The sequence below is a fragment of the Poecilia latipinna genome, unplaced genomic scaffold, assembly GCF_001443285.1.
Source record: "Poecilia latipinna isolate Pla-1442-1.1 unplaced genomic scaffold, P_latipinna-1.0 Scaffold2202, whole genome shotgun sequence".
Lineage (NCBI taxonomy): Eukaryota > Metazoa > Chordata > Actinopteri > Cyprinodontiformes > Poeciliidae > Poecilia > Poecilia latipinna.
The window spans coordinates 57,080-71,667 of NW_015114818.1; the positions used below are offsets into that span (position 1 = coordinate 57,080).

The 14,588-nt window shown below is 35.0% G+C and overlaps 1 protein-coding gene across 1 annotated transcript in view; it reads right to left on the minus strand.

Moving 5' to 3' along the window:
* Nucleotides 1-14,588, minus strand: part of LOC106936718 (G protein-coupled receptor kinase 6) — an 87,210-nt gene that overhangs the window by 47,144 nt on the left and 25,478 nt on the right. The window contains exons 3-5 of the mRNA XM_015017898.1: nt 6,268-6,380; nt 2,375-2,452; nt 1,154-1,254 (exon numbers count right to left, since the gene is read on the minus strand). Coding sequence (XP_014873384.1) covers nt 1,154-1,254; nt 2,375-2,452; nt 6,268-6,380 — 292 coding nt within the window. The remainder of the gene's footprint in view (nt 1-1,153; nt 1,255-2,374; nt 2,453-6,267; nt 6,381-14,588) is intronic.

The window sequence follows — 14,588 nt, forward strand, 5'->3', positions numbered from 1 at the left end:
CCCCCCCTAGGGGGCGCGCCCCACAGTTTGGGAACCTCTGGTTTAGGTCATGTGTGGTTTTTATTTAATTTTTTTGTTGTTTTTGGTTGGCGTGTTTTATTATGGATATTTAAAATATCTTCCACTTCCAGTGTGAGATAGATGAGTAAATTAAAGTTTATTCATCTTTGAGAGAGTCAATTTGCATTATTATGCCATTATCAAAATATTACATGAAAAACATCTCAAAACAATATTATCATTTATGGTAATAATTTTGGAGACAATTTATTATCCAGAAAACTTGTTATTGTGACAGCTGTGTTTGAAGTTAAGCTGAATATTAATTTTCTCTGTTGAATTTTTTAAGGATTTAGGATCAATTTCCAAAATTTGATAACAGGTTTTCATTTGAACATTGGTGTATCATTTAATCTGTGAATACTTCTGCCATATGAAGGATTTCAGAAGTATTCAAAGGTCGTAGATTAACGTCTTGTTAAAGACTGTTGAAAATTTATGTGCATTTATCTTTATTCAAATGTTTTTGTCCTTAAAGGTCAAACTGCTTGCTACACACTGATTTTCAAGTCAAATTAGTTTTGTCATTATTTCAATAAACAATCAGAAAAAAGTGATATGCTGCAACACAAAGTTAATATTCAAGTCTCTAAAACTATTGTTCATGTTTTCAGGTTTTAGATACAGAAAAAAGTTTCAAAAATATTTAGAAAATTATTTTCAAAAAGTTCTTTGAGTCTGTATTGACATAGCTGACATCAGCCTTTGCATAAGCAAATCATTTCCTCTGACATCACTCATGAGCAAATACTGTTGGAGTTGAACCTCTCAAACAAATGTTTTCAAAAGTATTTAGAAGATATTTGTACATTTTGCTCATTAAACTAGAGCAGGCCATATGTAGTATTCTGTTTAACAAACTAAAAATCAGTCTGAGCAGATGTCAGTAATAGTTTTAGGGTTTCTCAGATACATTTTCCAGATTAATTTTAAATATTTCTAATATTTCACAAACCAAATGGTTACCTGATTTTGTTTTGTAATGAAAGTGGATGCTGAAAATATTTTCAGACATGATTATTTTTCTATAAAATAATTGTTACATTTTTTTCAAATAAGTAAATAGTTGCTTCAACATTCACTGTGACCTTACTTGGTGCAGTCCTTGAAAAGCTCTTTGCAGGCTTCCTGCTGCAGCCTCTCTGTACACTGAGTCATCATGGCTGCCTCCACCTCAGAAACATAGTTCCCTGACTGCAGAAAAATACAAACAAGTTAGATTTACTTAGAACAAAACAATTGCTGTGAACCAGCTGGAGATTCTCATTGACACTGAAAACATCTGCAAGTTCAGACTCGTCTGAAGATAAAAAAAAAAAGAAAAAAAAAAAGGAAGAAATCATAGTCAGCAGAGAAATGTCGTTCTGTTTATGACAACAGATGTATTATTTAGATGACTTTTTTTATTCACAACCATAATTCAGACTAGAGCTGTTTGTGGTGGCAGCAAAAAAGAGTATGTGATTGTTTAGTTATTTTTACTTCAACACATTTCAGATTTTGTTTCTGCTTTTAGGCAATTAAAAGAAATCAGGACAAACATTTAATCTATAGCCCTGTCAGAAGAATGGTGTTTAATTATAAGAACTAAACACCAATAATTAGTAATACTATTTATAAATCACATTACCTTTTCACTTAAGCTTACCGCTTCTAAATTAATCTTATTTAATAATTATTTTGAGCTAATAATAGACTTTTTAATTTATATTTTTAAACTTTCTTGAATTAATCAATTTGAATATTAATTAATACAATTAAAATTATTAAAGAACAGAATGGCTGTTATTTGGTCAGCCTAAATAAGACAATATAATTAATAACTATTACACATGTTAAAAGTTAGCATTTGTCAATAAAAACTATTTCTGAATATTAAAATTTATTTAGTTGATAAATTAGGCAGATATTAAAAATTATTCATTTAGTTTTGGTTAAAATAAGTTCAAAGCCAATTATAAATGAGTGCTATGACACTTTAAACTAGTGAAAATCAGTCAAAATTATTTTCCAACAATCTGTACAAAAATCTGTTTTTAAAAAAATCATTAATTTAACAACCAAAAAATCTCCCCCCCCAAAAAAAATCACTGAATGTCATGCAAATTAACAGCAAAATACATGCAATCAAGTAATTCATCTTTGAGATGAATTACAAAACTGTAATTCATCTCAGATGCATTGCATCTGAGATGAATTTTTAGATGCATCTAAAATCAAATACTGAGTGTTGGTTTGTTTTGTATTAACAGATTTTTTATACTGTTACAAATGTCACATTTTGATTTAAAGAATCAAAAGCTGAAGGGCATACCTTTGGGTTGAAGTATCTGTCGATGAGTTCCTGTCCGCACTCCTTCCTCTTCTCATCTGGAGTCACCTCGTACTCCGCCTGTAAACATTTGCAATGAGTTTGACATTTAGTGATGTTGGAATAAAAGATGAGGACTTCAAGGATTGACAGTTTCACAGGATTAAATTAGTTTTTAAGGAAACATTTGCACAAAAACACAGAATTACAGCACTAAATGGGGTCTGCAAAGCTCAGGCTGTCCTATTACGTTCATGTGGTTTGTGTAATTGTGGTTCAGTCACAAACAAACTGAAAATTAGCCCAGTCCTCCTTAAATGCAACTTTCGCATATGGTTACATTTGGAAACACGCAAATACAAAGGTTATGAAAAATGTATGCATAAAATCTACATAATTAATTAATAAAAATTAACCCGTTAAAATCCCAGCCCAGTGGAAGTTGTTGGGTGATGCATTTTCAGGCAGCACTTCACATCTTTAAATCTTACATTTTTTTATAATTTCACTTTGCACAATTTACATTTCTGGAATGACGACAGTAATATTTTGATCCACCTAAAGAACTTCTTACTTTTATGAAAACGTCTCCAAGAAATCAACTCGTCATATTTATGGAGAAGGAAGAGGATGCTATTCATTGTAGGTTTAAAACTTAAAACAGATTTTGTACGTTTGATGTATTGAAAGAAAGACATCAAGTTTTTAAATTCTTTTAAGCTCGATAGAACAAATGTACTTCCAGGATTTTGTCATATTTTAGCCACATTTATTGGATTAAACACTGATTTGGTCTTTATGGGATAAAAGGGTTTCTTCTGGTTCCAGATGTTATTTCTGAAAAACTGATCCAGATATAAGCTTTTCATGTTAGTTGATATTTTTAAGTATGAATTAGTTTTAGTTTAAAATATCTGAAATAATGCCAAGCTGATGACATCACCTCTCCTGTTTTAGCCACAGTTTTCTCTCCACACTGTTGTTTTTTATTTTTAAGTAGTTATGCAGTTATGAGACACAGTTAATCTGAAACTGCTCCTGTGCACCTTACTCAACAAGTTGTTCCTAGGTAATCAAAGAGTGGGTGAGTTAGTTCAGAACACCAGCCTTGTTTAGCTGTCCGTGAAAGGTTGAGCTGCTACATCCCTCAGAATGCAGTGCAGTCCTGAATCGGAGCTCAGAGAAATTGTTGAATATTCTATTAGTCATATCTTTTGATATTAATTACATGTCTATTGCAATATATATTATTATGGATTTATTGTCCAGCCCAAGGTTCCACTTATTATAAAAGCTTGGTTATAAAAAGCCTCATACTTTGTGTTGTATCTAACATGCTCCATTGTGAGAAAAGTATGCCAGTAATTTTATCTCAATTACAAACAAAAAGTCTCCATGTGCATGAAGCACCTGTGTTGGACGGGCCAAATTTGCATCATTCCTGGATTGACGCAACCATACTGCCAAGTATCGTCCAACAGTTTTGTTCATCTTGATCGGTTTCCAAATATTTAGGATACAATTCCTACTGTGCTGTGAATGTCATCGCCACAAACTTTTGATTTTCCTCCTCCACACATGAAAGGATCGTATCTCCTCTGTCGACCTGCAGTAAGATGAGCCTGAATGAAAACATCCAAAGTGCTTCCTCTCACTGGGAGTGCTGGTAAATGCATGCTAAGTGACAGCAGAGCCTGTTCAGATCCGACTTTGTCTCTCCATCTCGCCGTTCTCCTAGAGAAGAGCCTGGAAGCCCCTGGAAAGCTGCAAAGCCATTTGGACGAGTCAGTGAGTCAGAATGGAGCTGGCTGAAAGGGGGACCGATAAGGTCTTCATTAGCCGTTGCATGTTGTCAGATTGGACACGGTTCTGAAAAAAGCCTAGCTTCCTCTCATTTTTCTGTGACATCAACTAAACCCCAAAGTAGTTGTAAAAACAATACTTTTCCATGAGAACAAGAACAAAAAAATCAAAGCAAAGACGTCAAAGTCCGTCCGAGTTAGAGTTGGGAATTAGAGGGAAAACTAAATGCATAGTTTGTTTCTGCAACATGGGAGGTATGGAACGCTGACTCACAGACCCTGTTTGCTCCAAGAAGTGAAGGGTTCCTGTATTTCATTAAACACACATTAAACTCCACTTCCTGAGGCTCTCAGCAAGCTTTGAGTGCTTCATTCGGGCATTTCAGGATAATTAAAGCTTCTTGCATTGAGGCAAACATGAGAACCAGGTTTTATTTTCAGCTGCGTACTGTTACATGTCCTTCAACAAAGTATAAAACAAGCACATTTTCTCAGAGTCACACTTCTGATGCTGGGTTCCACTTGTCTATGGATTACAATGACATATGTGTCATCTATTCATGCAGTGATACCTGTCTATGCCACTCATTGGGATATTTAGTGAGCAAGACTTCACTTGGTATACAAAAACTTTTACAAATCGATAATTTTAAAACCTTTCTTTATGCCATTACAAATGAAAATCTGCAAGGTTTGCCATTCTGCTCAGTCCCCCTTCACTCAAATACCCCTAAAAAACATCAAGTGCAACAACTGCCTTAATTTGAAACCTATTTAGGATCTTATTTAGTGTAAAATAAAGCTGCTGAATGTGACCAAGTCCCAAAACTGAGAAGCCATTTTCAATATAATAAAAATTAATAAAAATTTAATTTAATATAAAATTGTAGAACTTGTTCGTACTGTGACTCGACTACAATTCATCCAGGTGAGAATTGTAGTTTTGTTTTATTTGTTCATAAAACAAATTAAAATGCAGAAATAAATAGAGAAATCTGACATCTTGTACAGAAAAATATGTTTAGTTCAGTAACCCTGTACAAAAAAAGCTATAAATAGTCAGCCCAATATAAAAATATCATAAACTGTAATAACAGGCAAATTAAATAAAATACATAATTATGTCCATATAGATAAAAAGCCACAAAAAGTCTTAAATCAACAGAATACAAGGAATGAAATGCAAATCAGGCAATAAAAGCAACCCCAAAAAGATCTAAACATTTTCTGTGCCCCAGGGGAAAACTTTAGCTTTCTGTCTGAACACCTCAGGAAAAGATTATTTTATTAATTTGGACCAAAGGAACACAAGCTAGGAATACCAGGACACTCATTTCCTCCTCTTTTTAAATTCAGTAACATGAACAGAGGATTTCTCCAAAGAAACACCAAACTCTGTAATACCTTTACATAGGGTATTACCTTAACGTAAAATCCTAATACCCTAAAAAATATCATTCTTTGTTTTGCAGATAACAGTATTTGTCTCTTTCAGCTGATGATGGGATTGTCAAGGATTGTCTCAAAATTATAACAAGATTAAGTAACTGCATCTTGTGAAGCACTGACTTCAACTTCTGTAGAGAAATCTGTCAGGATGTCTAGTGAGAGCCAGGAGTGGCATTTCAAGGACTCATAATCATCATTTCCATCCATTGTTTACATCTGGATTTACAGTGTCTGACTTCTTCTGGTGCATAATTATGATGCAATGTCTCACATCAATGACCTAAAATCAGGCAAAAAAGGTGACTCAGTCACCCTAGAAGGTGACTGAGTCTTTTCTGTGGTGGCTCCTAGCTTTGGAACATCCTGCCTCTGGAAATCAGAGCTAACCGAACAGTAGACTAATTAAAATACCTGCTAAAATCAAATACATTTTATTTAGCTTCCAGGTGAGTAAGACATCAGTGTTTGTATTTAGCTAGTGTGTTGATCTTTTATCATGTAATGGGCTTTGGTTAACTGTAGTTGTTTTCAGATCTGTTCTAGAAGTAAAGCCGACTTGACCTCAGCTGAAATACAAGTTAAACCTTAAAGTGTGAATCTTCTAACGAACAGGACAAACACAAACAAATCATACAAATGTCTCACCACAGCGTCCAGGAACTTGACGCAGCGTCTCAGCTCCGGTCGGGTATCGCAGAACTGTCTGAACAGTAACCGTCCGATGGGCTGCCGCTCACACAAGCTGCTGTAATCTTTCTCTGCACAAACAGAAAAAGGGATGAAGGTTACAAACAACTCAGAACACATCATGCACACTTTCACCAATATCTTGTTGAAAATGTTAGATGGCTAGGATTTCTTACTGTAGCAAAAATCCAACATAATCAATACAAATATAAATGGAAAGCATTGTTGACACTCAAAGAGAAACTTCACATTTCATGATTTTTCTAGAAAAGTCTTTATGGCTGATAGTAGTTGCAGATGGTATAAACCAGTTGTTGGTGAGCCTGTCACAACGAGTGATATTAGTTCACTGACTCAAACCCCAACAATCAGTGCATTGTGATTTTAAAACATGAACATATTTAGTCAGCAAAATGGTGCTTGTGGCTCAGTTTGTGTGTGACTCTGTAAAGGTTTCTATTCAAACCATGTTTTCTCAACTGGATTATCTCTCAAGGTGGTGTTGATCAACAGTTCTCTTGACTTTCTGAAGTTTCTTTAGATTTTATTTTCTTGTAGACCTTGACTGATTTTAAGTCTTCTGTCCAGTTCTAGTAGATTTCAGACATGTTTTTCTAGGATTTTTGGAGAAACTAGACTGCTGTGTGACATAAGAAGTAAAAGTTTTCGGCCTAAGCATGTAGGATGTTGTGTTTCTCTAATCTAAAAATACCAGATATTGGTTAGCACAGGAAATTATTTTGAGTTAGGGCTATTTTTAGACTCCAAGTTTCAAATGTAGTCCAAACAGAGATGTAAATACCATAGGTTAGTTTGTCCCATATGTTCGCCCATTTGTCCATTCCTTTTTTTTTCATATCTGACATGTTTTCTCATTTCCTTCTCTACACAAATCCACACTGAAGCCTAAAAACAAAAAAAATATATAAAAAGTTTCCATGACATTCATTCGAGTCTTCCTTTTTCCTCTTATGTTTTTTTTTTCAAAATCATCCAATAAGCCACCATTTATTAAACTTAACAAGCATTCAATGTTCCTGCATGTGAGACCGAAGGTGTATGCAAACATTATCACAGATCTATGCAAATATATCACATCTGTTATACAGCAGATCCTATCTGAGTCCCGTTTCACCACAATGCTGATAACTTTACATATTGCAAGTTTGGTGGTTTGAATTATGCTCATTTTCTTTTACCCATTTGGGTGTCAGATAACAACCTCTGTTAAGGAACTTAATGCTCCCAAAATACCAGATGTCGATTTTGTAAAACCAATCAATTAAAAAAATCTGGAATTTATTAGAAAAACACAACTTAAACTCAATAAAAGATAGCATTTTAGTTTACGAAACAAATAATGATCAATTTTTCCATTTGTTTTGCTATTTTTTTAATATGGAAAAACATTTTCTTGTGCTCCAACACCCTCAAAACAGCATATTGGTTGATGCACTGCACAGGTGAACTAGTCATTATTTCCTGTTTCAACCCAGAAAGGTTGACTGTCTTGCAACTTAAACACAAACTGGATGTTGACAGCTAAGCACACTGCAAATCTTATTGATAACAGTAACTCCTGTAGATGAATGATACATCTACAGGAGAACTAAAATATGATCCTGTATTGAGTTTAAGTTGTATTTGTCTAATAAATTCCAGATTTTTTAAGTCTTTCTAGATTTCAAATGAATGAAATTCCCAGGGTTTTGTGTTTGGACCAGCATGTTCTGCTCTTATTATTTATATATGTGGAATGCATATAATTATTTACCTACTATGTAGATGATACTCATCTAAGCTAATCCATAAAATTAACAAAGCTAATCATCAGATAAAGTACAACAAATCTTGACTGTCTTTTAGTCACTGGAGTACCTGGAATCTATTTGTCTCATAGATTTCTCCTTATTTTTCTAAAACCCTGGTTTCTGATTCCCGTCCTTTAGGGCCAGTGTCCTGGATCTTTTAGATGAACCAAAACTGTTCTAAACATAGAGTTATCGTTCATGCCTTTGGAAATCATAATAATGATGCACTGGACGTGTGGACGTGCAGCTATAAGATCTTTTTTTTTTTTTCTTAATGCACATATGATACTCAACAACACTTATAAAGTAAACAGATAATCTGGAATACTAAATTGCTTAGCTATATCACAACTCCATATCACAAATCTAAACTAGAAGTTTTGTTTCAGGTCTTTGGAGCTTGTTATGGGGTTCCACTAGGTTTTGAACTTTGCCACTTCTTCACAAAATATCTAAATTCGTTGAATCTCATAACATTGTAGATTTTCCTTCCTTGTTTGCAGTTTTCAATAGACGAACTAGTCAACTAGTCTATAGGAAATATAACTAGTCTGTTAGGAACATCATCCAACATCCTGTCTTGTGGTTTGGAGCACAAAACCTCCTCTAAATCGCCTTTAAAGGGAATCTGGATAGAATCTGGTAAGTCTTGTCAAGTCTTGAAATTTAGAGGACAAGCAAGGAGCAAAACCTTTGAAAATAAAGGAAGAACTGCAACTAGTCTCTGAAGCAGACACAATTATTCACCTGTAATCTCACACATTGTTTCATAGGAACTTTATTTTTGTTGTTGAAAGTCAGGTTGTTTGGTTCATGCGTGTTGGACTAAACATCAAGGAGAAAAAGATTTGCATTTGAGATGGAGACAGATGCAAATCAGCAAAACATATTTTACTCACAAATAAATGTTTCAGCGAGGACCATCCCTTCCCACAAAGCAGCTTAAATATATCTCTGCAATCTATATCTCACAGCTCTAACGAAAATCCAACAATAGGGAGAAAACCCTACTTCAATACTTTTTCCATACAATAAAGTAAAGAAAACACTCAATTCTGTCAGGTTTATTTCATCTTTTAAACAAAATACACGCAGCTGAATACAGGGTCTTTAAAATCCATCTATAATTTACAAATCAATGGGGAATCAATAATCTCAAAAGCAATCTTAAAATGAAGCCCCATTATGAACATTATAAAGGAAAAAAATTACGTAATTAGTAATTAGTCATGCTGAGTACATGAGTTCTTTGGTGTTCCGTTTTTCATAACTTTGCATTTCTGGACCAGAGCTGAGATTTCTTCAGTTCGTCTTGGTATTATTTGTTGTGTTGGTTTCATTTTATGCAGTTCTCTTGTATCACATCTGTTCCATGACTTGTTTTTGTTGGATTTGATTTCTCGCGTCTGAACATAATGAGTTAATCATCACACCTGTTTCATTCTAGTCATTTAGAACCTTTTGTTCTTCTTTGGTCATAGACTCCATTTTGTGAATAGGTTTCAATGATCTAGTCAAATTCAAGTCCTTCTTGATAACCACTCATATAAATCCTGAATAGTTGCATCTAGGAACTCAGCTGTTTTATTAAGGGTTCTAACATAAAATAATTAAGGAATGCAAAGATGTTTAGCATAATTCTTATCTGATCACAAATATTTGGCTAAACCTTTCCCATCATTTTAGCTTTTGTTTCTTCTTTTTAATTTGTAAAACAAATACAGAAACAAGAGTCATCACTGCTGCTCATCTGAGCTCAGATGAGTGTTTAAACAGGCCCCAGAAGGCTGGACTTCTGAATTGGCATTTTGATACATTTACGAGTTTTTCACACAATTGAAATGTTCAGTTTTTGCAATTTTTATATTTTACATTTACATCTTGTGATGCCACACATCACTAGAGTTAATCTAGAGTTAAACTCTAATAAACATTTTACGTCATCCTATCCCAAGATTTATTGCCAGAGATTTTAGTTCTTCTAAAATTTCTGCAACTTATAGAAAATTAAGTTACGAATTTATTAAGAATGTCAGTTTTATTAAATATATCCACACACTAAGTGAAACATTATGTGATTAAATACACACAGACTGATGTTAAGCCTCTATTTCTACTTATGATCTTCTGCTTACAGCTAATGAAAAACTGAAAATAGAATATTACATCAAATTGTACTAATTAAAACAGTCTGAATGTAAAGTATGTTCAATACCTGCTTATGCGTCCTTTTTAAAAAAAAAAAATTATTTAGTCTATTAGTTAAGTTTGACAATGTGAAATGTTGCCTATCCCTGAAAATCGCTATAGCAACCAGCGACTCAGCATGTTTTCTAGGTCTCCTTTCTTATAAATAATCCATCCCAGTTTCTATAAAGTCTTCAGACATGCTCATTCCAAACTTCAATAATTAAAGTTCATTAAACCTTTAAAGACATACTTGCTGAGAAATGACTTTGAAACTGTTGTTTGAATTTTTTATCATGTGAAACATTATGGAAGCAGTTCAGAATTTGTAATTCTTGTTTTTTATTGAATTAACTTTCTTGTCGATGATATAAAAATAACCTTAGATGCCACTGAAAAGGCTTGACGGTGGGTAAATGTTAGGAATCTGCAACATCATTTCTCCCTCTCTCCCTGATGCAGTCATTAAATAAAACTCAGCTGGAGAATCACTTTCATTTCTTTCCTGAAGCATCTTCTGAGTCATTTTCCCTCAATGATCTTATAACTTGTGTTTATCCAAATAAAGTCTTGTTTTCTCTCTCTCTGCTGTTTTCTGCTCTAGTTGTCTTCATCCTCTTTGTTCTCCTCTCCTTTCTCTAATTATCACTCATTCCTTCCACCTTCGTCCTGTTGCAAAGTGAGCTGAAAGGTCAACTACAAAGGAAGCAAAGGCTAGAGAAACAATGACAGTCTGAGAAGAACCCGGGAAATTAAACAGAAAGCCAAAAACTGCTGAATACATGGATGGTTAACCAGAAAATCTGTGCAACTCTAACATTTTTAGTTAACAGTTGACTTCGCTCTATATAATTCCATAAACTATGTTGTTTTTCCTCATAATTAGCTTTGGTATACATCATAAAGATGCTCAGTCGGTCCCACATTAACTCCTCATGCATGAAATATGACATTCATTGGTTCTGGAATATGGATTCCAGAACCACAAATAGATAGCCGTTTGTGGTTTCTCAAAAGATCAGTGGAGGTGTGATGTTCACAAAAAGAAGCTCCAGAATTGGAAGAACCAATACAGAGTTCAAACAAAGAGGCTGCTGTCCAGCACCTGTTGGCTCTGAGGGCCTCATGGTCTCCACAGTGAATGATATGATGCCAGTTGTTTGAAATCAGATCAAGGCTTTTGCAGTTCCTCTCTTATGTAAATCAATTTAGAGAATCTGCTGGGCACATAAAAGCTTTCTGCAGCTCAAATGGACCAAAGGACTGAACCTAAAAGCTCTTAGGGGTGAAGTGGATTTTATTTTATTTACCTCGACGATCAAATGACCTGCAAACGCCGACACAATGTTCATGTTTGAGTTTTCTCATTAAAAATTAAAAATAAGGCACAATATTTTGAAATTAAGGGAAATTTACTTATTTAATTAATTAACTAATGCCTAGTTCACACCAGTCAGCCAATTTTAAAAAATGTGAGAGGTGATAAGAAATCTTTGCTACAACAGGTTTGGTCCTGTGTGGTGTCAAGTCACATGGCAATTACAACACACCACACACAATCCAGTTTCACTCACAAACATTCAACTGTCACACAGGAAATGTCTCAAAACCTCTAGAGACCAAAAGTGAGTTCCAACTAAACAAAAGAAGCAACGGTGATGGTTCGTGATGAATATTCAGCAAAAAATCTCTGACGTCCATCAGACTTTCTGGTGCGCTATGGCAGTTGTTTTGTCTTCTGTATTTTGGATTCCCCTCCATGTCTCCGGATGGCTACACATCACATTCGACAGGCTGCATTCTCATTGGTCCTCAGAACAACACACACACACGGCAATATCGCCCAAGACAATCCAACATGTTTAAATGTTGTTTAAGAAGAGAACCTAATAAAATACATAGCAGGTCAGGTTTTTTGTAGTGGTGTTTGAAAACTGAACTGTACTTTGTTTTAATCCACTATACCAGGGGTGCCCAATACGTCGATCGCAATCGACCAGTCGATCGCAATCGACCGGTCGATCTCGGCAGATGACAATCTGAACGCCACCAGGACGCTGAGAGCAGCACTTCCTCTTTTGACGGGCTTATCAAAAATATTCACTAAGATCCTAAACGTTTGTAGCTTCATTAAAAAAGAATAATTATTAAAAAAAAAAAAATCAATGAACCGTGTTAAAATTAATAATCTCAGTAATTATTGTTTGAACAAGGTGTTGCGCAATTCAGTGCGTTTCGGTCCCATTAACAAAATGAAAAAAAAGGCGACTCAAAGACCGACTGACGAGCAGAGCAGGAGTTTAAATTAGCTACTCAACCACTGCTGTGTTCATGAGAGGCTTATTCATAATCGAGATATAATTATCAAGCCTGGAAACCTGAATGCTGTGTTTTTAGCATAATCTCTGCTCGGCTTGCGGGCCCAGGCGGTTGCCACGGCAACAGGTGTGCTTAAACTACAAAGAGACAGAAAGTAAAAAGGTAGGAGTGGTTTTGATTTGATCGTCATTTCGGGTTGTTTTACCTTTGTTTACCTTTGCTGTGGCTCATCACACCCGCTGTAGTTTCTGAACGTTCAATAAACGACAAAACTTGGACTAATTACCTCGTTCTTTGTGAGTATACGTCACAACAAACATCAAATAGGACAAATATATTTCATTAAGTTTTAACAAATTACGTGAAATTAAATTAATTATATCCCGACTTCAGAAGATTTGCCTTTAGCTTTGCTGGGCTCTTTGGTTAGTTTCTCATATTTCAGTCATCAAACCAAATTTCAGATCTACCATGACTGACTGACACCTGCTGGCCTCAGGTTTGCAACCAGCTTCTGACTGAGAAACCAGCAACCTCCTCCCAGTGTCAGAATCTCACTGAGGAAGAAACTGCATTAGGTTTTCTGTCACTTTATTATTTCTGCTATAACTGATGCATATTCACATATAAAATAAGTCAATAGAGTTTAATTTGCAATTTTTATGTCTTTGTGTCATGAGGTAGATCTCAAGCGGCTGGTGAGAGAAAAAGTAGATCTTGCTCTCAAAAAGTTTGGGCACCCCTGCACTATACTGTATAGTTCACTAGAAATGGTTCCAGTTAAACAGTAAAATCTGTCATTGGGAAGTTGGTTAAAATGGAAGTAGTGTACAACGGCTGTGTACAGAAGCTAATGTTTTTGTTGGTATGCTAAGACTACTGTCCACAGATGGACTTTGAGCCTTCTTAAATTTTGCAGTGAAGCAGAGCAGTAAAATAGACAAGTACTACATTAACATTTTGCCATTCTCTTCATTAAAAATGCAGAGCATATATAGTTTTTGTACTAGGTTGGTCAAACTAGCCGTCCAAGGAAGCTGAACCTAATGTTTGGATTTTGGAGTTAATATTCATGACTAAAAAATTGATTATTTTTCCATTTTCTGTTTCTTTTAGTCTTGTTAAAATCACCAAATTACTATCTTAAAATTGTGTCACTTTAGTTCACAGAGGTTTGCTTGCTGACCAAGCAGGCTGATGCTAATGTTTGCATGCTTTCCTCAAAATTTGGTCAACAATTTCAGAAAAATAAAACACATCTAATAAAAATGTAGGATATCAATAGTCCATGTTATCAATCATACTGGTGATTTGTGGCAGTCCTGGAGCTTTGGGGGTGAAGAATCATAGTTCAAATGAGACCCAGATTAAAACCAGGCCTGATCAACTTGTAAGATTTCAGCTCAGTGGTGTCCAAAGTTGGTCCTCGAGGGCCGGCATCCTTCATGTTTTAGTTCTCTCCCTGGTGGTAGTAACAACCTTTTCAGCTTGTCAATGTTCCTCTCAGGCCTTTAATGAGCCATCATTTGATCCAGGTGCATTAAACCAGGGAGAGACCTAAAACATGCAGGATGCCGGGCCTCGAGGACCAACTTTGGACACCACTGTTTTAGTTCCTATGGTTGTTTGTGTTACTTGACCCTTTGCTTATTTTAAGTCAAAATAGTTTTTATTTGTTTTTTGGCCAATAACTTTTCTCCTCAGGTTACAGTTAGCTATAACTCAGGAAGGCCCTCAGGAAGGAGTGAGACCAACTTTGATCAAACTTAAACCTTTAACATTTTTCATAACACTCTCTCTTAGTTTCAGTAGTAGAATTATTGTTTGTTTTATTGTCTTCATGCACGTCTAACTTAGTAAATCAGAAGAAACTAGATCTTATTATTAAACAGGCTCAATATTTCCTCCTTGGCAGCAATGGTGGAGAAAGTACTCAAAAAATGTACTTAAGTAAAAGTACAA